Here is a 15,717-nt window from a genome sequence, read left to right as displayed (position 1 = left end):
AGAAATTAAATTATTATTAAAATTAAATTAATTGATTTTTACTAGGAAATGGCTGGGTGTGTACGCGCGCTGCTCGCATACATGATTCATGGCTGTGCGTCGCTCTGTCCTGGGTCGTGTGTACGCGCGCTCGCATACATGGTCGTGTGTCGCTGTCCTGGGTGTGTACGCGTGGGCTAGTGCATCTGTTTGTCGATTACTTTATGGTTAGAAAAACAAGTTAGATTTTTGTGTGATCTTAAGAGGTCGGAGGAGATACTTGAAGATATACCATTTGTGTATATCCATTGAAAACTGAAGTTTCAAATTTTGTTAGACCAAGCCTTTGGAACAAGCCGAACCTTCCATCTTCAATAATTGGATCTGAGGCACGGGCGGGGTCGTACCTTGTTTGATGAGTAAGTGAAGGACCAGCGACTGGTGGGAGTTCCCAGTAAACATCCAATACAGACTCCACGAACCTGCTGCTTTGAAAATGTTTTTCATAGGAGATTGCCTTGTTGCTATGGTTTAAATTGTCTCGCATATAACGCTGGACACCCCACCAATTTTCACCACTTCCACAAAGTTCATATCGGTCCACAGCTTTCTCCCAGAACTTTTTCCTTTTCATCCTAATCATCGCTTCATCGCTCTCTATAAAGCACTGTGTCCACCTCCTACATTAAACAAAGTGGATTGTAAAGGGTCAAGACTCTCGAAGCTATACTAGTTCAACATTAAGGCGATCAATGAAGAATAGATATCAATTTATTCAAAATTTGATGCAAATAAACAAAGTGCAGCGCCAATGCGCCATGCTCATATTGACTTTTAATATACCATCATAGATGACAGTGCCATAAGAGTCGTAGTATATTCACAATGAACTATTAGATTGCATCAAACTACCACTCAAGACAATAAAATTGATAGCATATGCAATTCAAGCAAGATCCGACATTAGTTTTAGGGTGTAAATTTGTCATTAGCATCAAGCATAAATAAGAAACTTAAATTAACTAATTCCATTCTCATTTTCATTATCCTTCTATAGGTAAAAATACAGAAGATGTGAGTTGCAGAGATGAGGATATTAATATTAGAGAGAAAGGCGAGCTTATCCTTATTGAGGAAAAATTCTAGAAGGTACATTTAAGATAATACAGACATATACTTAGATGATCACTAGATACTCTAGTTAGGGGTTGTAAAATTATGATAAATGTACACATTAAACGAGGAAGATAAAAAAAAACTTAGTTAGTAATAATAAAATAAGATAAAATTTATTTAAATATAAATATAATAGATGATAGCGCCCAATGATAAAAGAATCTATATAACTAACCCCACCTAGTGGATTAAGACTTGATTGCCATTATTGTTGTATAATATAATTATTAAAATGAATCTATTTAAATTGAACGCTTCATTCAATTCAACTAAACTCTCTCCTCTTCTTTTTTATGGAAGACTAATTTAATGAATTCATATAGCTCATGTAAAAATAGAATTGACCATCTAAAAATTTTATCCTATTGATTTAAATTGCAACAAAAAACAAAAGGGTTTATTTTTATTATTTTTTTTTTGTCACTGTCACTTTATATGTTACCTTTATATGTTACGCTAGTTGGAAGGAGACAAACTACATGCCAACATCAAAATGCATAAAAATCAAAGAACAAGCTTGCATTTTCTAAAGAAGAGAAACTAAAGAAATAAGATACCGCAAAAGAATTAAGAAACCAACGAAAATTGTAATTCAATAAGATCTCTACGAAGAGAATACTCATCCATGCTACTGGTGTATAGGAGAGATACTAAGGATGCAGAAGTAGCACTGACCTTTATAGAATGAAGGTTCTTGATATGGTGATAAAAGTGAACCCCTCAAAAGTGGGTTAAAGTAAAGAAGACCGACTAGCATGACAATCAAAGTCAAGAAGCCGTCAAAGTCACCAACAAGAGCATGTGCGTGCTTAGACCGACCACATGGCTGATCATGCCTTGGGATGGCCGATTGTGCGCGAGTGGCTGATCGGGCTTCCCGCTCAGCTGGATTTCATGACCCAACCTGAGACAAGCGGTCAAACCTCATTGCCAAGTGTTAAGTAACTCAATCGACTGCTTCAGCCGATCGACGATCGGCTATGGGCTGATCAGACATGCTACTCCTTTACGATAAATGGAGAAATCGAGTGAAGACCGAGTCGTTGACGACATTCCGTTAGGCCAAGCTGGTTGCCCCTCTGAATGACGGCTGGTTGGCCTAATGCGGGATCCATGGACCTGCGACTTCGTACTCTTTTTTGGAAGTTTGTAACATAAAGGACAGAGAATACCTCGCAAATAAATTGCACGTTCGAAACTTCCAACCTGTCAAATTACAAAGATTTGTGGGCTCATTTTTGGAAATGTGTCAGAGGCACTTTATGGCTTGCCCTTTCTTAGGAGTACTTTAGCATGCGTACATAGACATAACGATAATATTATAAAAAGGGGTCTCCATCTATAGGTGAAGATATGCGATACTCTATAATTTTTAGGGGTTTCAATAGCGGCGAATAGCATGCTACATAACACGTTATCGCGTGCTACGATCAACGAACACTCTAGTGATTGTCTCGAATAACCCACACTATTCGGGACAAAAGCGTCGATAACGCACATAGCGTGTGCTATCGTGACCTAGCGACACATAGCGGACGCTATAATTGTTTACAAAATAGCTAGGGCAAAGGCGAGGAGGCAAAGGCAGTGGAATCGTGACTGTCGAGAAGGTAGGGCAGAGGCGACTAGCGACGGGCGATCGACGACTTGTCAGCGGTAACCTGTGAGCGGCGGCGAGGGACAGCGATTGGAGGTCAGCTTTTCCTTCCTTTCGTTTTCTTCGTTTAGTTTTTCCTTTTCATTTTTTGTTTCTCGAAGCAGCAAAAGCAATTTCGCAATTTCCAGAAGTCGGACATCTGGATCGATTGAGTGATCGATTAAGATCCTTTTTGTTCGAACAGAAAGGATCTGGATCGATCACTGGATCAATCCAGGGCATCTGGATCGATCACTGGATCGATTCAGGCATTTGGATTGATCACTAGATTGCACTGAATCATGTTGACTCGTGTGCGGGTACGACTTGTGCGCGCCGAATGCCGGACCGGTCGGGGTAAAATTTGCCCAAGTGGAACAATCAACATTTTACCACATAAATCTTTTGCTGCTATGTAATGGATGCATTGGCGAGTAATGGTCATTAATCGAGGGACCAGAAATGGACAACCTCTGCATAGTGGTCTCAGAACTGAACCTGGTCGGTTCAAACCCACGATAATGGTGGATCGATACTGGAGCCACCAGACATGTGTGCTGCAACAAGGAGCTACTCCACAACTTCGAAGAAGTCACTAGGGACAAATTGTTCATGGGGAACTTAGCAACCTCGTACATCATGGGACAAGGAAAAGTGGTGCTGAAGATGACCTCGGGCAAGGACCTTGCTATGAACAATGTGTTGTATGTTTTGGAGATTCAGAAGAATCTAGTGTCCGGATCACTGTTAAGCAAGCATGACTTTCGCATTGTTTTTGAGTCGGACAGAGTTGTATTGTCCCATAATGGAATGTTTGTAGGAAGGGGCTATGTATGTGATGGACTATTCAAGTTCAATGTAATGGTCATTAGACCTAAGATAAATAAAAATGAAAGCTCTTCCACTTATATGCTTGAACCTTCATGTTTGTGGCATGGTAGACTAGGACATATTAACTACGATATGTTACGTAGATTAATAAATATGCAAAACATACTTACATTCCACCTTGACCCAAAACACAAGTGTGAGATTTGTGTTGAAGCGAAAATCACAAGGTCATTCTTTCAATATATTGAAAGAAGTAACGAATCACTTGACCTAATTAACACTGATGTGTGCGACCTAAAAGGTACGCCAACATGTGATGACAATAAATACTTCATCACTTTTGTAAATGATAACACAAAATACTGTTATGTGTATTTTCTCAAAAGTAAGGATGAAGGTATAGAGAAATTTGCTCTCTATAAAAATGAGATTGAAAACCAACTTAATAGAAAGATTAAGGTGGTTCGAAATGATCGAGCGGTGAATGTGTATCACCATTTATTGAGTTGTGTGTTGAACATGAGATCAGACACGAAATAATAACTCCTTATACTCCTCAGCAAAATGAAGTTGCTGAGCGAAAGAATCAAACTCTAAAGGAGATGATGAATGTTCTTTTATTGAGCTCTGGATTGTCAGAGTTTATGTGAGGGAAGCTGTGTTAACAACTAATTACCTTTTAAATAAGGTGTCCCGGAAGAAATAGATAAGAGTCCTTATAAGTTGTGGAATAGAAGACAGTCATCCTACAAATATTTACGAATGTGGGGGTACTAGCCAAAGTGTTGGTGTCTGATATGAAAAGGATTAAGATAGGACCAAAGACTGTTGATTGCATATTTATTGATTATGTACAGAACAACAGTGCGTATCGATTTGTTGTGTATGAATCACAAATACCGGAAATACACAAAAACTCGATAATAGAATCGAGAAATGCTTCGTTCTTCGAGCATGTGTTTCCATATAAGACCCGAGAGGATGCTAGCTCCTCAAAGCGGGCATATGAAACACAAGGTGAAGATGATGATGAGGAACCAGTAGAGGTTGAGCTTAGACGGAGCAAAAGAGCTCGGATAGAAAAACCCTATGGATCAGATTTTATCACTTTCATGTTGGAAAGTGAGCCCCGAAGTTACTTAGAATCTGTACGCTCTTCTGATGGACCTCACTAGCGAGAGACAATTGCATCTGAGATAGACTCTATCTTGCAAAATCACACTTGGGAACTTGTGGATTTTTCTCCTTAAAGTAAACCACTAGGTTGCAAGTGGATCTTCAAGAAGAAAATGAAGTACACAATTGATAAGTATAAGGCCAGATTGGTAATCAAAGGATACTGACAATGAGAAAGTCTCGATTACTTTGATACACATTCTCCGGTGTGAGAATAACTTTCATTAGAGTATTATTGGCTATTGCTGCTCTATGGAACCTCGAAATATATCAGATGTATGTAAAGACTGTCTTTCTAAACGGAGATTTAGAAGAGGAAATCTACATGGAGCAACCTGTAGGGTTTTCTATGTCAAGACAGAAAAACAAGGTATGTAGATTGGTGAAGTCATTATATGGCTTGAAACAAGCACCAAAGCAGTGATATGAAAATTTTGATAATGCCATGAAGGAATGTGGATTCAAGATTAATGAATGTGATAAATGTGTCTACATGAAAACCACAGAGAATGACTATGTCATCTTGTGCTTAGATAATATACTTATCATTGGGAGTAATGATAAGATAATCAAATCCACTAAAGATATGTTGAACTCAAGATTTGACATGAAAGACATGGACCTAGCTGATGTGATTCTAGGAATCAAAATTCTTAGAACAATAGAATGACTTGTTCTTAGTCAGTCTCATTACGTGGACAAGATTCTTGAGAAATTCATCAAGGGTGATACTGCGCTGGCACGAGCGCCGATAGATATGAGGCAACATCTATCGAAAAATCAAGGCAAAAATATCTCTCAGATAGAGTACTTTCGAGTGATTGGAAGTCTGATGTATCTGATGAGTTATACACGACCAAACTTGGCCTACGTAGTAAGTAAATTGAGTAGATACACGAGTAATCCCAGTGTTGAGCACTAGAAAGGGATAACAAGAGTACTAAGGTACTTAAGGTATACTCGTGAATATGGACTGCACTATACGAGATATACCGCTGTGATCGAAGGATACAACAATGCGAGTTGGATATCTACTATAACAGACTCTAAGTCTACGAGTGGATATGTATTAACTCTAGGAGGTGTAGTTATTTCCTGAGAATCTTCTAAGCAAACCGTAATAACCAGATCCACGATGAAGTCTGAGTTTGTAGCTCTTGACAAATGTGGTGAAGAGGCTGAATGACTACGATAATTCTTAGAAGATATTCCGAGATGGCCAAAATCGATGCCAGCAATTTGCATACATTATGATAATCTATCGGCAATCAGTCGGATACAGAGCCATCTATATAATGGTAAGTCTAAGCATATACGTTGTAGACATAATACTATTAGACAACTACTCTCAATGGGAGTTATCACGGTTGACTATGTGAAGTCAAAGGATAACCTAGCGGATCCGCTAACCAAAGGGTTAAATCGAGAGTTAGTTGCTAGCTCATCATGAGGAATGAGTTTGATGTCGTTGTCAACGATCAATGTAAAGGACACCCAACCTATGTTGACTAGAGATCCGAAGAACTAAGTTCAAAGAAACAACTAATATGTACTGACTAGACACACTGTGAGGGATAACCCAATGAAACAGTGACTAGACTAGGGTAAGTCGATGGACTTTTAATGACTAAAAAGAGTAGATGACAACTCTTGAGGGATCACCTATATGAGAAAGAAGTGGGACCGCTTCGAAGAGAATTGGAGGCACAATTCTTAGAGCTTCTCACAGAACTAGGCATTTTCATGGCCAAGAACGAACATACTCATGATAACTGAGTTGTATCAGGGAGAGTCTTGGATGAGATTTGTCACTGCTTACACAGACGGCAATATAATTCAAGGACATCGTGTCTACTATCAGCCAGTAAGCAACCAAATCTTCACAAAGGAAGGTTCAAAGGGTAAACCTACCTATCCTATACTTGACCCAACTGCTGAATGTTATCACATACCCTATCTACATTCATGTGGGAGATTGTTGAATATGCGTGAATGGAGAAGAGGTGGAAGAGAATAGAAGCTCCATTGTGAATGGAATTTTAGTCCCACATTGGGAGTTTCTTGGCATATTAGTTGGTTTATATTGATTCACATGCATTGAGAATGTGAACAAATGCATGGGGAGAGGCTCTCTCTCACGCATGGGTGCGCAGGGGGTGCGAATTCAGGGCCCGTATTGCACTGAACCATGTTGACTCGTATGCGGGTACTACCTGTGCGCATCGAATGCCGTACCGGTCAGGACAAAATTTACCCAAGTGGAACAACTAACATTTTGCCACGTAAACCTTTTGCTACTGTGTAACGGATGCATTAAATTTGAGATTAATGCAGAGTCAAAACGGTCGATTGATAACGAGTGAAACAGTGGGCGTTTCACTGCTCGGCGAGTAATGGTCATTAATTGACCATTAACGCTGTCGTTGATCTTAGCTCCTATATAAGGAGGCTGCGATCATAGGTTTACACACACTGAAAAAATAAGCAGAAACTCTTCGCCTTCATTCCCCTCTTCCTCTGTCGTGCAACTCCTGCTTGGCAGAGTACCCGTGATAGTAATCGGGTGCCACTCATTTTGCCGTGACCACCAGTGCTTGGTGGGAATCACGGTCAACCGTTGTATCCTGAGAAACAAACAACCCTAGTAAGCCTCGAAGCACAGCTGAAGGTGGGGCAAATCTGTTTCAAGGAAACTGCGACTCTCGCAAGCCTCGGTCAGTCTGCCCTTTTGGCAATACAGACCTGCTGCTCTGCCGCTCTACAACACAAACCTATAACTCAGTCGATCTGTTTGCATGGCAACACATACCTACTGTTCAGCCAATCTATCTCTCTGTAACACAGACCTGTAGCTTAGCTGATCTGCCGCTTGGCAATACAGACTTGCAGCTCAACCGGTCTGCTCGCTCGGCAATACAGATCTACTGCTTAGTCTGTCCAATCAGCAACACAGACCTGTTGCTCGGCTGATCTGCCCGCTCGGCGACTCAATCCGCTCTTCGGCACTTAGTAGAAACCAGCCTCTGCTGGCAGCCTGAGATTATCCGCTCAGGTCATTTCGACTGTAAGTTGAATTTAATTCAGTGTGATTTAGATTTAACTAATACCCCGTAAATCTCCGGCAACAGATTATTTTTTCCAACATGACTTTGTTAGCTAAAGCAAAAACAAAATTGAACGCTAGAATGAAATACAACACAAACTCTAACTCGAGGATGTAACATCGTTCAGAGATGAGAACTCCTACTCCATGACGTGTCCTTGAGGTGGACGATCTCACCATCCGTCAGTGGATCAATCTCTAGCACTCCGACTATCACATCTTTTTTGGTGGAGAAACCTTCACAACAAGAAGTTCCCTCTTCGTCATACAAGATGAAATTTTAGCTTAGGAAGAAGAGAGAATGAGAATTTGAGCTTTAGAATCAGTTTGAGAGCTTATCAGATGTATCAAATGAAAGTGTATGCTCTTCTCCAAGTTCTAAAGCTTTTATATTGAGATACACTAAATCTCGATCACCAATCGATTGATAAACATGTAGGTAATGGTTACTACTGTATTCAGGATTTGTGGATTCTATACGTCATCAACCCAGTGAGTCGACTGACCTTCATGGGCTAAGCGAACAGAACCTTCTATTCGCTCCCCAGTCGACTGGGCAATCGACAGATATACCAGTCGACTAATAACTGCACCAGTCAACTGGTAGAACCCAAACTTGCCTTTACAACTTTGACCTTGCCTTCTAGTCTCCTCTATTAGTCTTGTGTCCCTCGATGCTTTCCCATCCTTCACGCCTTGCCTTCAACAACTTTCTTTGGCCTTGTCCTTGTTGTCGGGTCTTTCTTTGCCAAGAGCCTCCTCACCTCCGGGACTTCACTTTTGCCAAGTCACACTTGGACTTTATTTTGCACCTGTCACCTACACACTCAATAACACATATCAAATACAAATACAAACCCTAATTTAAACTTTTTGTCTAAACATCAAAATCTAGAATATAACGATTGCTCCAACATTAATTACAAAAATAAGTTGAACTCTAAGAAAGACAACCTGGGTTCTTCGAAGTAACTACTAATTTTTGCATATTCCTGTAACTGTCACTTTCAAGTGTTTAAGTGACTTATAAAAGTTCCAGAAGACTTCTTAACATAGAAGACAAGTCAAAAAAAAGTGGGGAAAAACAACAAAGATAAAGTACATATGACCTTTAAAATCTTCACACGATTATATGACTAGTGAGAACTCCAGCTAAGATGATGCTTTAACTACTTTGGCTAATCCTTGTGAGGACGATGGCACGAGGTTAAAAAAAAACTGGGTCCAGTTAATGCTTATAATTGATCCAAAAAATTCATAGCCCCTTGCTGTCCTTCCAAAACACAATCTTATGGCATTTGACATTTGTTGTCTACAAATGCATAGCAATATGGAGTATGGACTACTAGAAGGAAATAATTATAATTATGCTAACCAAGAATTAGCATACAACAAATAGCAGATTTTCAATGTGAAGAAATCATGTAATATTAACGGCATTGGCTTCATGTATAACTATAAAATTACCAAGTGGTGTGACCTTCCATATTGCCAAATGCATGATAAGATCCATGTAACTGACCACAAGTAGTTCAGACACATTTACTAAGAAATGCTTTGACAGGACTTGCATATCAATGAGAATTCAACTTACAGCTTCAAGCATTTTGAATGTTTGCAGTTGCAATTCCTCTTTCTTGTTGGTGTATCATCTTTAGTATTGTAGACTGGTTGCGTGTCTTGTCTTGACTTGGGTGATTGTGGCTTTCTACAGAGATCCATGATAAGATGATAATTAAGAAGGGTCTTTAAAATTTAAAAATATAAGAGAGGCAGACATCATGTATGGATAAAGCTTCAACACTGATAACTTTAAGGGAATGGTGATTGGTAAGTATCAAGAGTTGATGTAATTTTAAAATTACATAGCAAACAGATCATTGGATGTTCAATTGATATATTTTGGTTTAGGAATTTACTCTTATAATCTTACTAAATGAGTCATTTTTCAATGATACAGTATAGGCTGTTAAAATTAGAACTGCTTGCCTAGACTCACTCTTAGAACCGATCCATAACCCTAGTATAAGAAATATCTATGTTACCACGATACCAGAATTTCTCAGAACTAAATTCTGACGCTTAAGAGAACTTTGCCAATGAGAAGAAATAGGTAGAGAAGAAATCACTGCACAAAATAAGTGCCAGAAATTATGACTTTCACAAGAACATAAAGGTTGAAACAAAAAGACTAAAAAAAAATTATTTCAATCAACCACTTTAGTTTTGATCCCTAGTATTGAGCTTTCAGAGGTCATTGTGAGAGTCAACAATCATTTTAATCAAGCGCTTTAGAATTTAGAATCCTACTGAGCTTTCAAAGGTCACTGTGAGAGAATGCTCATGGATCTAACCATCTTGGTTGTCATACAGAAATTAACCCAGTCCACTATTACTCAAAAATAGTCTATTATAGGTAATTCAATCAATAACTATAGGAAGAGTTTCTTATAAAAGATTCCCATATCTTTTATATAAAATTCGTCCTTTTGATGTGATATTTCATGAACTTCTTTACTTCCAATTGAAATAAAGCAACTATTCATTTTAAACATCTATTAACAAAAGTTGCTTTCTCCAAAATTTAAAATAAAATAAAGAAGGAGCCAGAGAGATTTTATTTTTCATTACGATGCAAAATTCAAAGCAAAAGGAATAAGTCTTCTGTCCTGTGAAGTATGAAACTAGAAAAAAACCTAGAAACTACGAAACGCTTGAAAAGTTAACGCAATGGAAAATAGCCTAAAATTTGAAGAAGTTATCAAATCCAGAAAATGATTTAAATATCAATACAATTAAGTAAAGTAAAACTCACGTGGCCACAGAAATCGAAGAAATTGACGAAAGCGACATGGGCAGAGAAGCCGGCGGGCGCAGAGGTAGCCACTGTGACTGCGACGGATCAAGGGCCACAGGTAGTGTCGCCGTAGTGGAACCTCCACCATAGACCGAGGCCGTGAAATCCAGCTGGCGAACGAGTTTTCTAGGAGGGACATCGGGCGACGTTGACGTAGGTTGAGCTATTTGCTCCATTGGCGTTCGCAACGCCGATCTGAGGATCAATTCGTCAAGCCCTCCGAATAATTCCTTCCCAATTGTACTCCTTAGTGAAGTATCTAAAACCCTCCCCAAGTTGGGACGAGCAAACACATCTTAGACCAAGAATCCAACTCTGGAAAGGGGGCAAAGAGGGGAGTTAGTCTCCGGGGATCTCCAGAGTCTGAGAAACAGTCAAGAGGAGGAGATCCGCCGCAAGAAGAGGCGGCGGGCCGGGGAGGCTAAATCGCATGGAGATAAAGATGGGATTTTTATTGTTCGGATGTTGGAAATCCTTGGAGCACGAGAGACGATGAAGACGCGATTGCCTCTCTCTCTCTACTTTTGAAATCAAATTCTAATAACGGACGGTCGGATCTCGAAGTAAGGACGGATCGTACGGGAACAGATAGCCGTAGAGATCGAGCGGTCTAAATTCATAGCATTCGAGAGTTGCTCATCGTCTCCCATCGATAGTCGCTCGTGCGTTGCCCATCCATCGGGCGTGTGTGTATATATATATAATATATATTAGGCGATGTCTTACATGTGACCCTGAGCGACGTGCATACATAATGTTATCAGTTTGATATTATTATAATAAAATATTGATCCTATCCGAGATTCGAGGTAATGAATATTAGGGAGTGTGTCGCTCCTGTTAATCGTTGGTGGACTCTGAGCTGGAGGATCCTGTAATTACAGCAACGTCAGTGCTGAGTCAGGAAAGGGTTTCCTGGCGATGATCCTCTGACGCTCAAGTCAGTTTCCGACGATGTACAAGCAAAGAAGCGGAGAAGTAAAGTAACAGTGTAGTTACAGTAGAAACAGTGATACGGTGATAAGGGCACACCCTGAGAGGGTCATTGCCACGGTGGAGGTCAGAGGTCAAAGCTAGGGCGGTCAATGCCCCGGTATCATCGGTCGATCGGACGGCTCACTCGCCCGACCAGGATAGAGAAGGTCCAACCCAACATCATCACAGCTCGGCCACATACTGAGCTTCTGATGCTCATAGGAGTACCAGAGAAGCACACGCCGAGCAGCCAACCCTGCTCGGACTTACATCGAACCTCAAAACTGGCGAAACGAGAGCGCAGCCGAGCAGTCACTCAGATATAGCTCGGCACAACAACAAAGCTCAGACGATGGAATGTTGGTCGAGCGGCCACTTCACTCGGCTCAAGGTCCAAACCATCCAGACGGCTGAGGTCTGGCCGAGCGGTCATCCCGCTCGGCCCACTAACAGACAAAAGGAGGATCAACCAATATCCTTGTGGGAACTCGTGCTACCGACAAACGGCATGGTTGGTGGCATGGTCAGGCAGAGGATCGTACGACGGAGGTTTCTACTATCATATCAAAGATATGCTCGGGTCATTAAGGTATGATGTCAGAGACGCTTTCCTGACATGTCTTTTCAAGAAATACTTTGAGAAGCATGCACACCTTGAGAAGTGTGCACACGCACCCCGGGAGCTCTATATAAAGGGCCCCAAGCTTCAATGGAAGTATGCACAATTTCTACTGTACCTACACTGTTACTCTGCTTCTCTGCTTCCTTGTTTACACATCGCCGGAGACTGACTTGAGCGTCGGAGGATCATCGCCGGGGAACCCCTCCCTAGCTCGGCACTGACGCTACTGTGATTGCAAGATCCTCCAACTCGGAGTCCACCAACGATCAACAGGAGTGACACGTCCCCCATCATCCATTGCCTCAAATCTCTGACAGGATCAAATATTTTTTTTATTCTCTCACCCTTTCCACCTTCTATTCAAAGCAGCGGCGAAGGAATTTGGCTAAATCTAAATTTCCCTCGCTCTCCCTCTCTCACACTCTCGCTCCTTCCTTTTCCGCCTTCGTCCGTTGGACCTTGCGCTCCTGTCGAGAAAGCAAAGAAAGGCGCTGCAAGCTAAACCCATGTTATAGTCACTTGCTTGTTCATTAGTTGGCTGACAGCTCCCCAAACTGCCACCGAATACATAGTCGATGTCGGTTTGCTTAACACCCCTCTCCATTATCTATCGTAAGCATTTCCACTCCAGTGTCTGTTGTTCAACTCTATACAATAATTTTTAGCCCTGATAGATCCTATAATGCATAAGCCCTATCTGTTTTCTTACTAGTTTTTGCTTATATAATTTGCAGAGAACTTGTCAAATATCAATTCCTATATTTCATAGCCATTGGTAATTCATTTAATTTTAAGTTGTAATTCCCGACCGTGTTCCTAATATATATTAGAAGGAAGGAAGGATTTATGCTACAACGTGCAAAGCCGACGCCTGCTACACACGGTGCAGCCACTTGAACAGTTAGTTGTTACACGTTGTAACAGCTACTTCGACAGTTAACTACTACACTTTGTAGAAGTCAACTGTCCAAATAGTTATTACACCTTATAGAAGCTAACTATCCAAGTAGTTGTTACAATGTATAACAACTATTTGGTAAGTCGTTTTATTTTAAGTTGTAATTCCCTCTTCTTTATTCCTATTCTATACCATTTATACGTGATTATCTTTATTAGACGTCTCAGGTGTTAAACTGTTAATTAATTCCACAGCTAGCTGCTACAACATTGTAGCAGTTACTTGAAATGCTAGCTGCTATAGTGTTGTAGCAGTTAACTGTCTACAGCTAGCTGTTACTTGGTAAGTCGTTTTATTTTAAGTTGTAATTCCCTATCCTCTATTCCTATTATATACCATTTATACATAATCATCTTTATTGGATGTCTCGGGTGTTAAATTGTTAATTAATTCCATAACTAGCTGCTACAACGTTGTAACAGCTACTTGGAATATTAAATGCTACAATGCTGTAGTTGCTACTTGGACAGTTAACTGCTACAAGGTGTAGCAGTTAACTGTCCAAGTAGTTGTTAGACCTTGTAGCAACTAATTATCCAAGTAGCTATTACAATGTGTAGTAGCTACTTGGTAAGTTATTTCATTTTAAATTGTAATTCCTCTCCTCTATTCCTATTATATACCATTTATATATGATTATCTTTATTGGAAGTCTCAGGTGTTAAATTGTTAATTAATTCCATAACTAGCTGCTGCAATGTTGTAGCAGTTACTTGGAATATTAGCTGCTACAACATTGTAGTAACTAATTCGACGGTTAGCTGCTACAATATTGTAGCAGCTACTTGGAATAATAGCTACTACAACGTTGTAGTAGCTAATTCAACGGTTAGCTGCTACAACGTTGTAGCAACAACCTCCACAGTGTGGGTGCCACAACATTGTATCAACTATCTCTACACTCTAAACAACCTTTTCTTACAATTTTTTTGTTATAAAATTTGCAGAAAACTTGCCAAACATCATTTTCCACAAACCATTTGATGGTAATTTCAAAGTAGCTACTTAGATGATACTATACTAAGTAGGTAGTAGACATTTATATTTAAGGTTTAGGGTTTTAATTTTTTATGATTTAAGTTGTAACTGCTACAACATATATCAGCTTTCAATCGGGTAGCTGCAACACCTTGTACCAGCTATCTGACAGTAGTTGTTACACAATGTAGCAACTACTCTTCAATAGCTGCTCCACGTTATAGCAGCTACCCTACAATAGTTGCTACATGTTATAGCAACTACTTTGACACTCCAAACAAATATTTCTTACCAATTTTTTGTTATATAGGTTGTAGGAAACTTGGCAAACATTATTTCCCACAAACCTTTCAATGATAAGTTTTTTCAATATAAGTTGTAAATACTTCTAATCTTAATATCTATTATCATGCACGGGCAGAGAAAGTGAAAATATATTGTGCAATTAATTTTTGCCCTCATCGGTCAAAGTTTTAACCCCTAAACTCGTCGTGTGACAAATATTCCAAAATATTCCGAAAGAATTTCATTGATAGTAGATTGGTACTCCACGGTGTCTTCGTCAATCAATCTCACCACGACGACTTGTTTCTCATCTAAACCTTCGCCTCCATCATAAGTATTGTGTTAGGTTTTAATGTTTTGATTCTTCTCGTTTTATTTAGGGGTTTGAATTTTTAGGATTTTGATTCATCTCCTAGCTGCGACAATGGTATTTAATGATTATAGGTCTTTGGATTAAAGATTTACTTTGAGGGAATAGAGGGTTTAAAAAAAATTATCTTTGTTGTAGCAGCTACGCAACAGCAGGTGCTACAATATAGTTAAACCCTAATGATTGATACAATGTGGTTAAACCCTACAGTCCATATTGATTTTCTCATTATTATAGCAGATACTTGACCCTAACTATTACAACGTGATAAGTAGCCAGGTTGTAGCAGCTACTAATCATATTGTAGTAGCTAGGAAAAATTATAGACATTGTAATGTATCATATTATGGTTAAAAAATAACAGTGTAATGTATCATATTATGGTTGAAAACTAACAATATTGTAATGAAGCCAAATGAGTATCACTAAGATATGATGTATTTATTTGACAAAATTAAATGGCAAGCCAGAGAACCTCTGCTTCCTGTGCATATCGTAAGAAAGTGCATTGGAAAAGTAATTACCCTCACTTCAAGGCATTTTTATCATCACTACATATAAACGACCGGCATATGGAGTTGATAAATGGAAGCTCATTTACTTGGGTCGTAGATCGTTGAAGTAGCTGTTACAACATTATAGCAACTAGCTATCGACGAAGCTGCTACACTATTATAGCAGTTACCTATCGAAGTAGCTGCTATAATGTTGTAGCAGCTAGCTGTCAAAGTAACTGTTATACCGTTGTAGCAGTTAACATTCGAAGTAGTT

At 39.6% G+C, this 15,717-nt stretch overlaps 1 protein-coding gene across 1 annotated transcript; it reads right to left on the bottom strand.

Moving 5' to 3' along the window:
• Positions 1 to 238: 238 nt before the first annotated feature.
• LOC122023298 lies at positions 239 to 11,443 on the bottom strand. Its single transcript, XM_042581382.1, has 3 exons — positions 10,717 to 11,443; positions 9,496 to 9,609; positions 239 to 659 (listed from the first exon to the last, which is right to left on the bottom strand). The coding sequence occupies exons 1-3, from the start codon at positions 10,932 to 10,934 to the stop codon at positions 239 to 241; spliced, it is 753 nt and encodes a 250-aa protein (XP_042437316.1). The 5' UTR covers positions 10,935 to 11,443.
• Between the last annotated feature and the right edge of the window lie 4,274 nt (positions 11,444 to 15,717).

The sequence above is a fragment of the Zingiber officinale genome, chromosome 1B (assembly GCF_018446385.1).
Source record: "Zingiber officinale cultivar Zhangliang chromosome 1B, Zo_v1.1, whole genome shotgun sequence".
In the NCBI taxonomy this organism is placed as follows: domain Eukaryota; kingdom Viridiplantae; phylum Streptophyta; class Magnoliopsida; order Zingiberales; family Zingiberaceae; genus Zingiber; species Zingiber officinale.
This window is presented reverse-complemented; position numbering and strand designations above follow the sequence as displayed.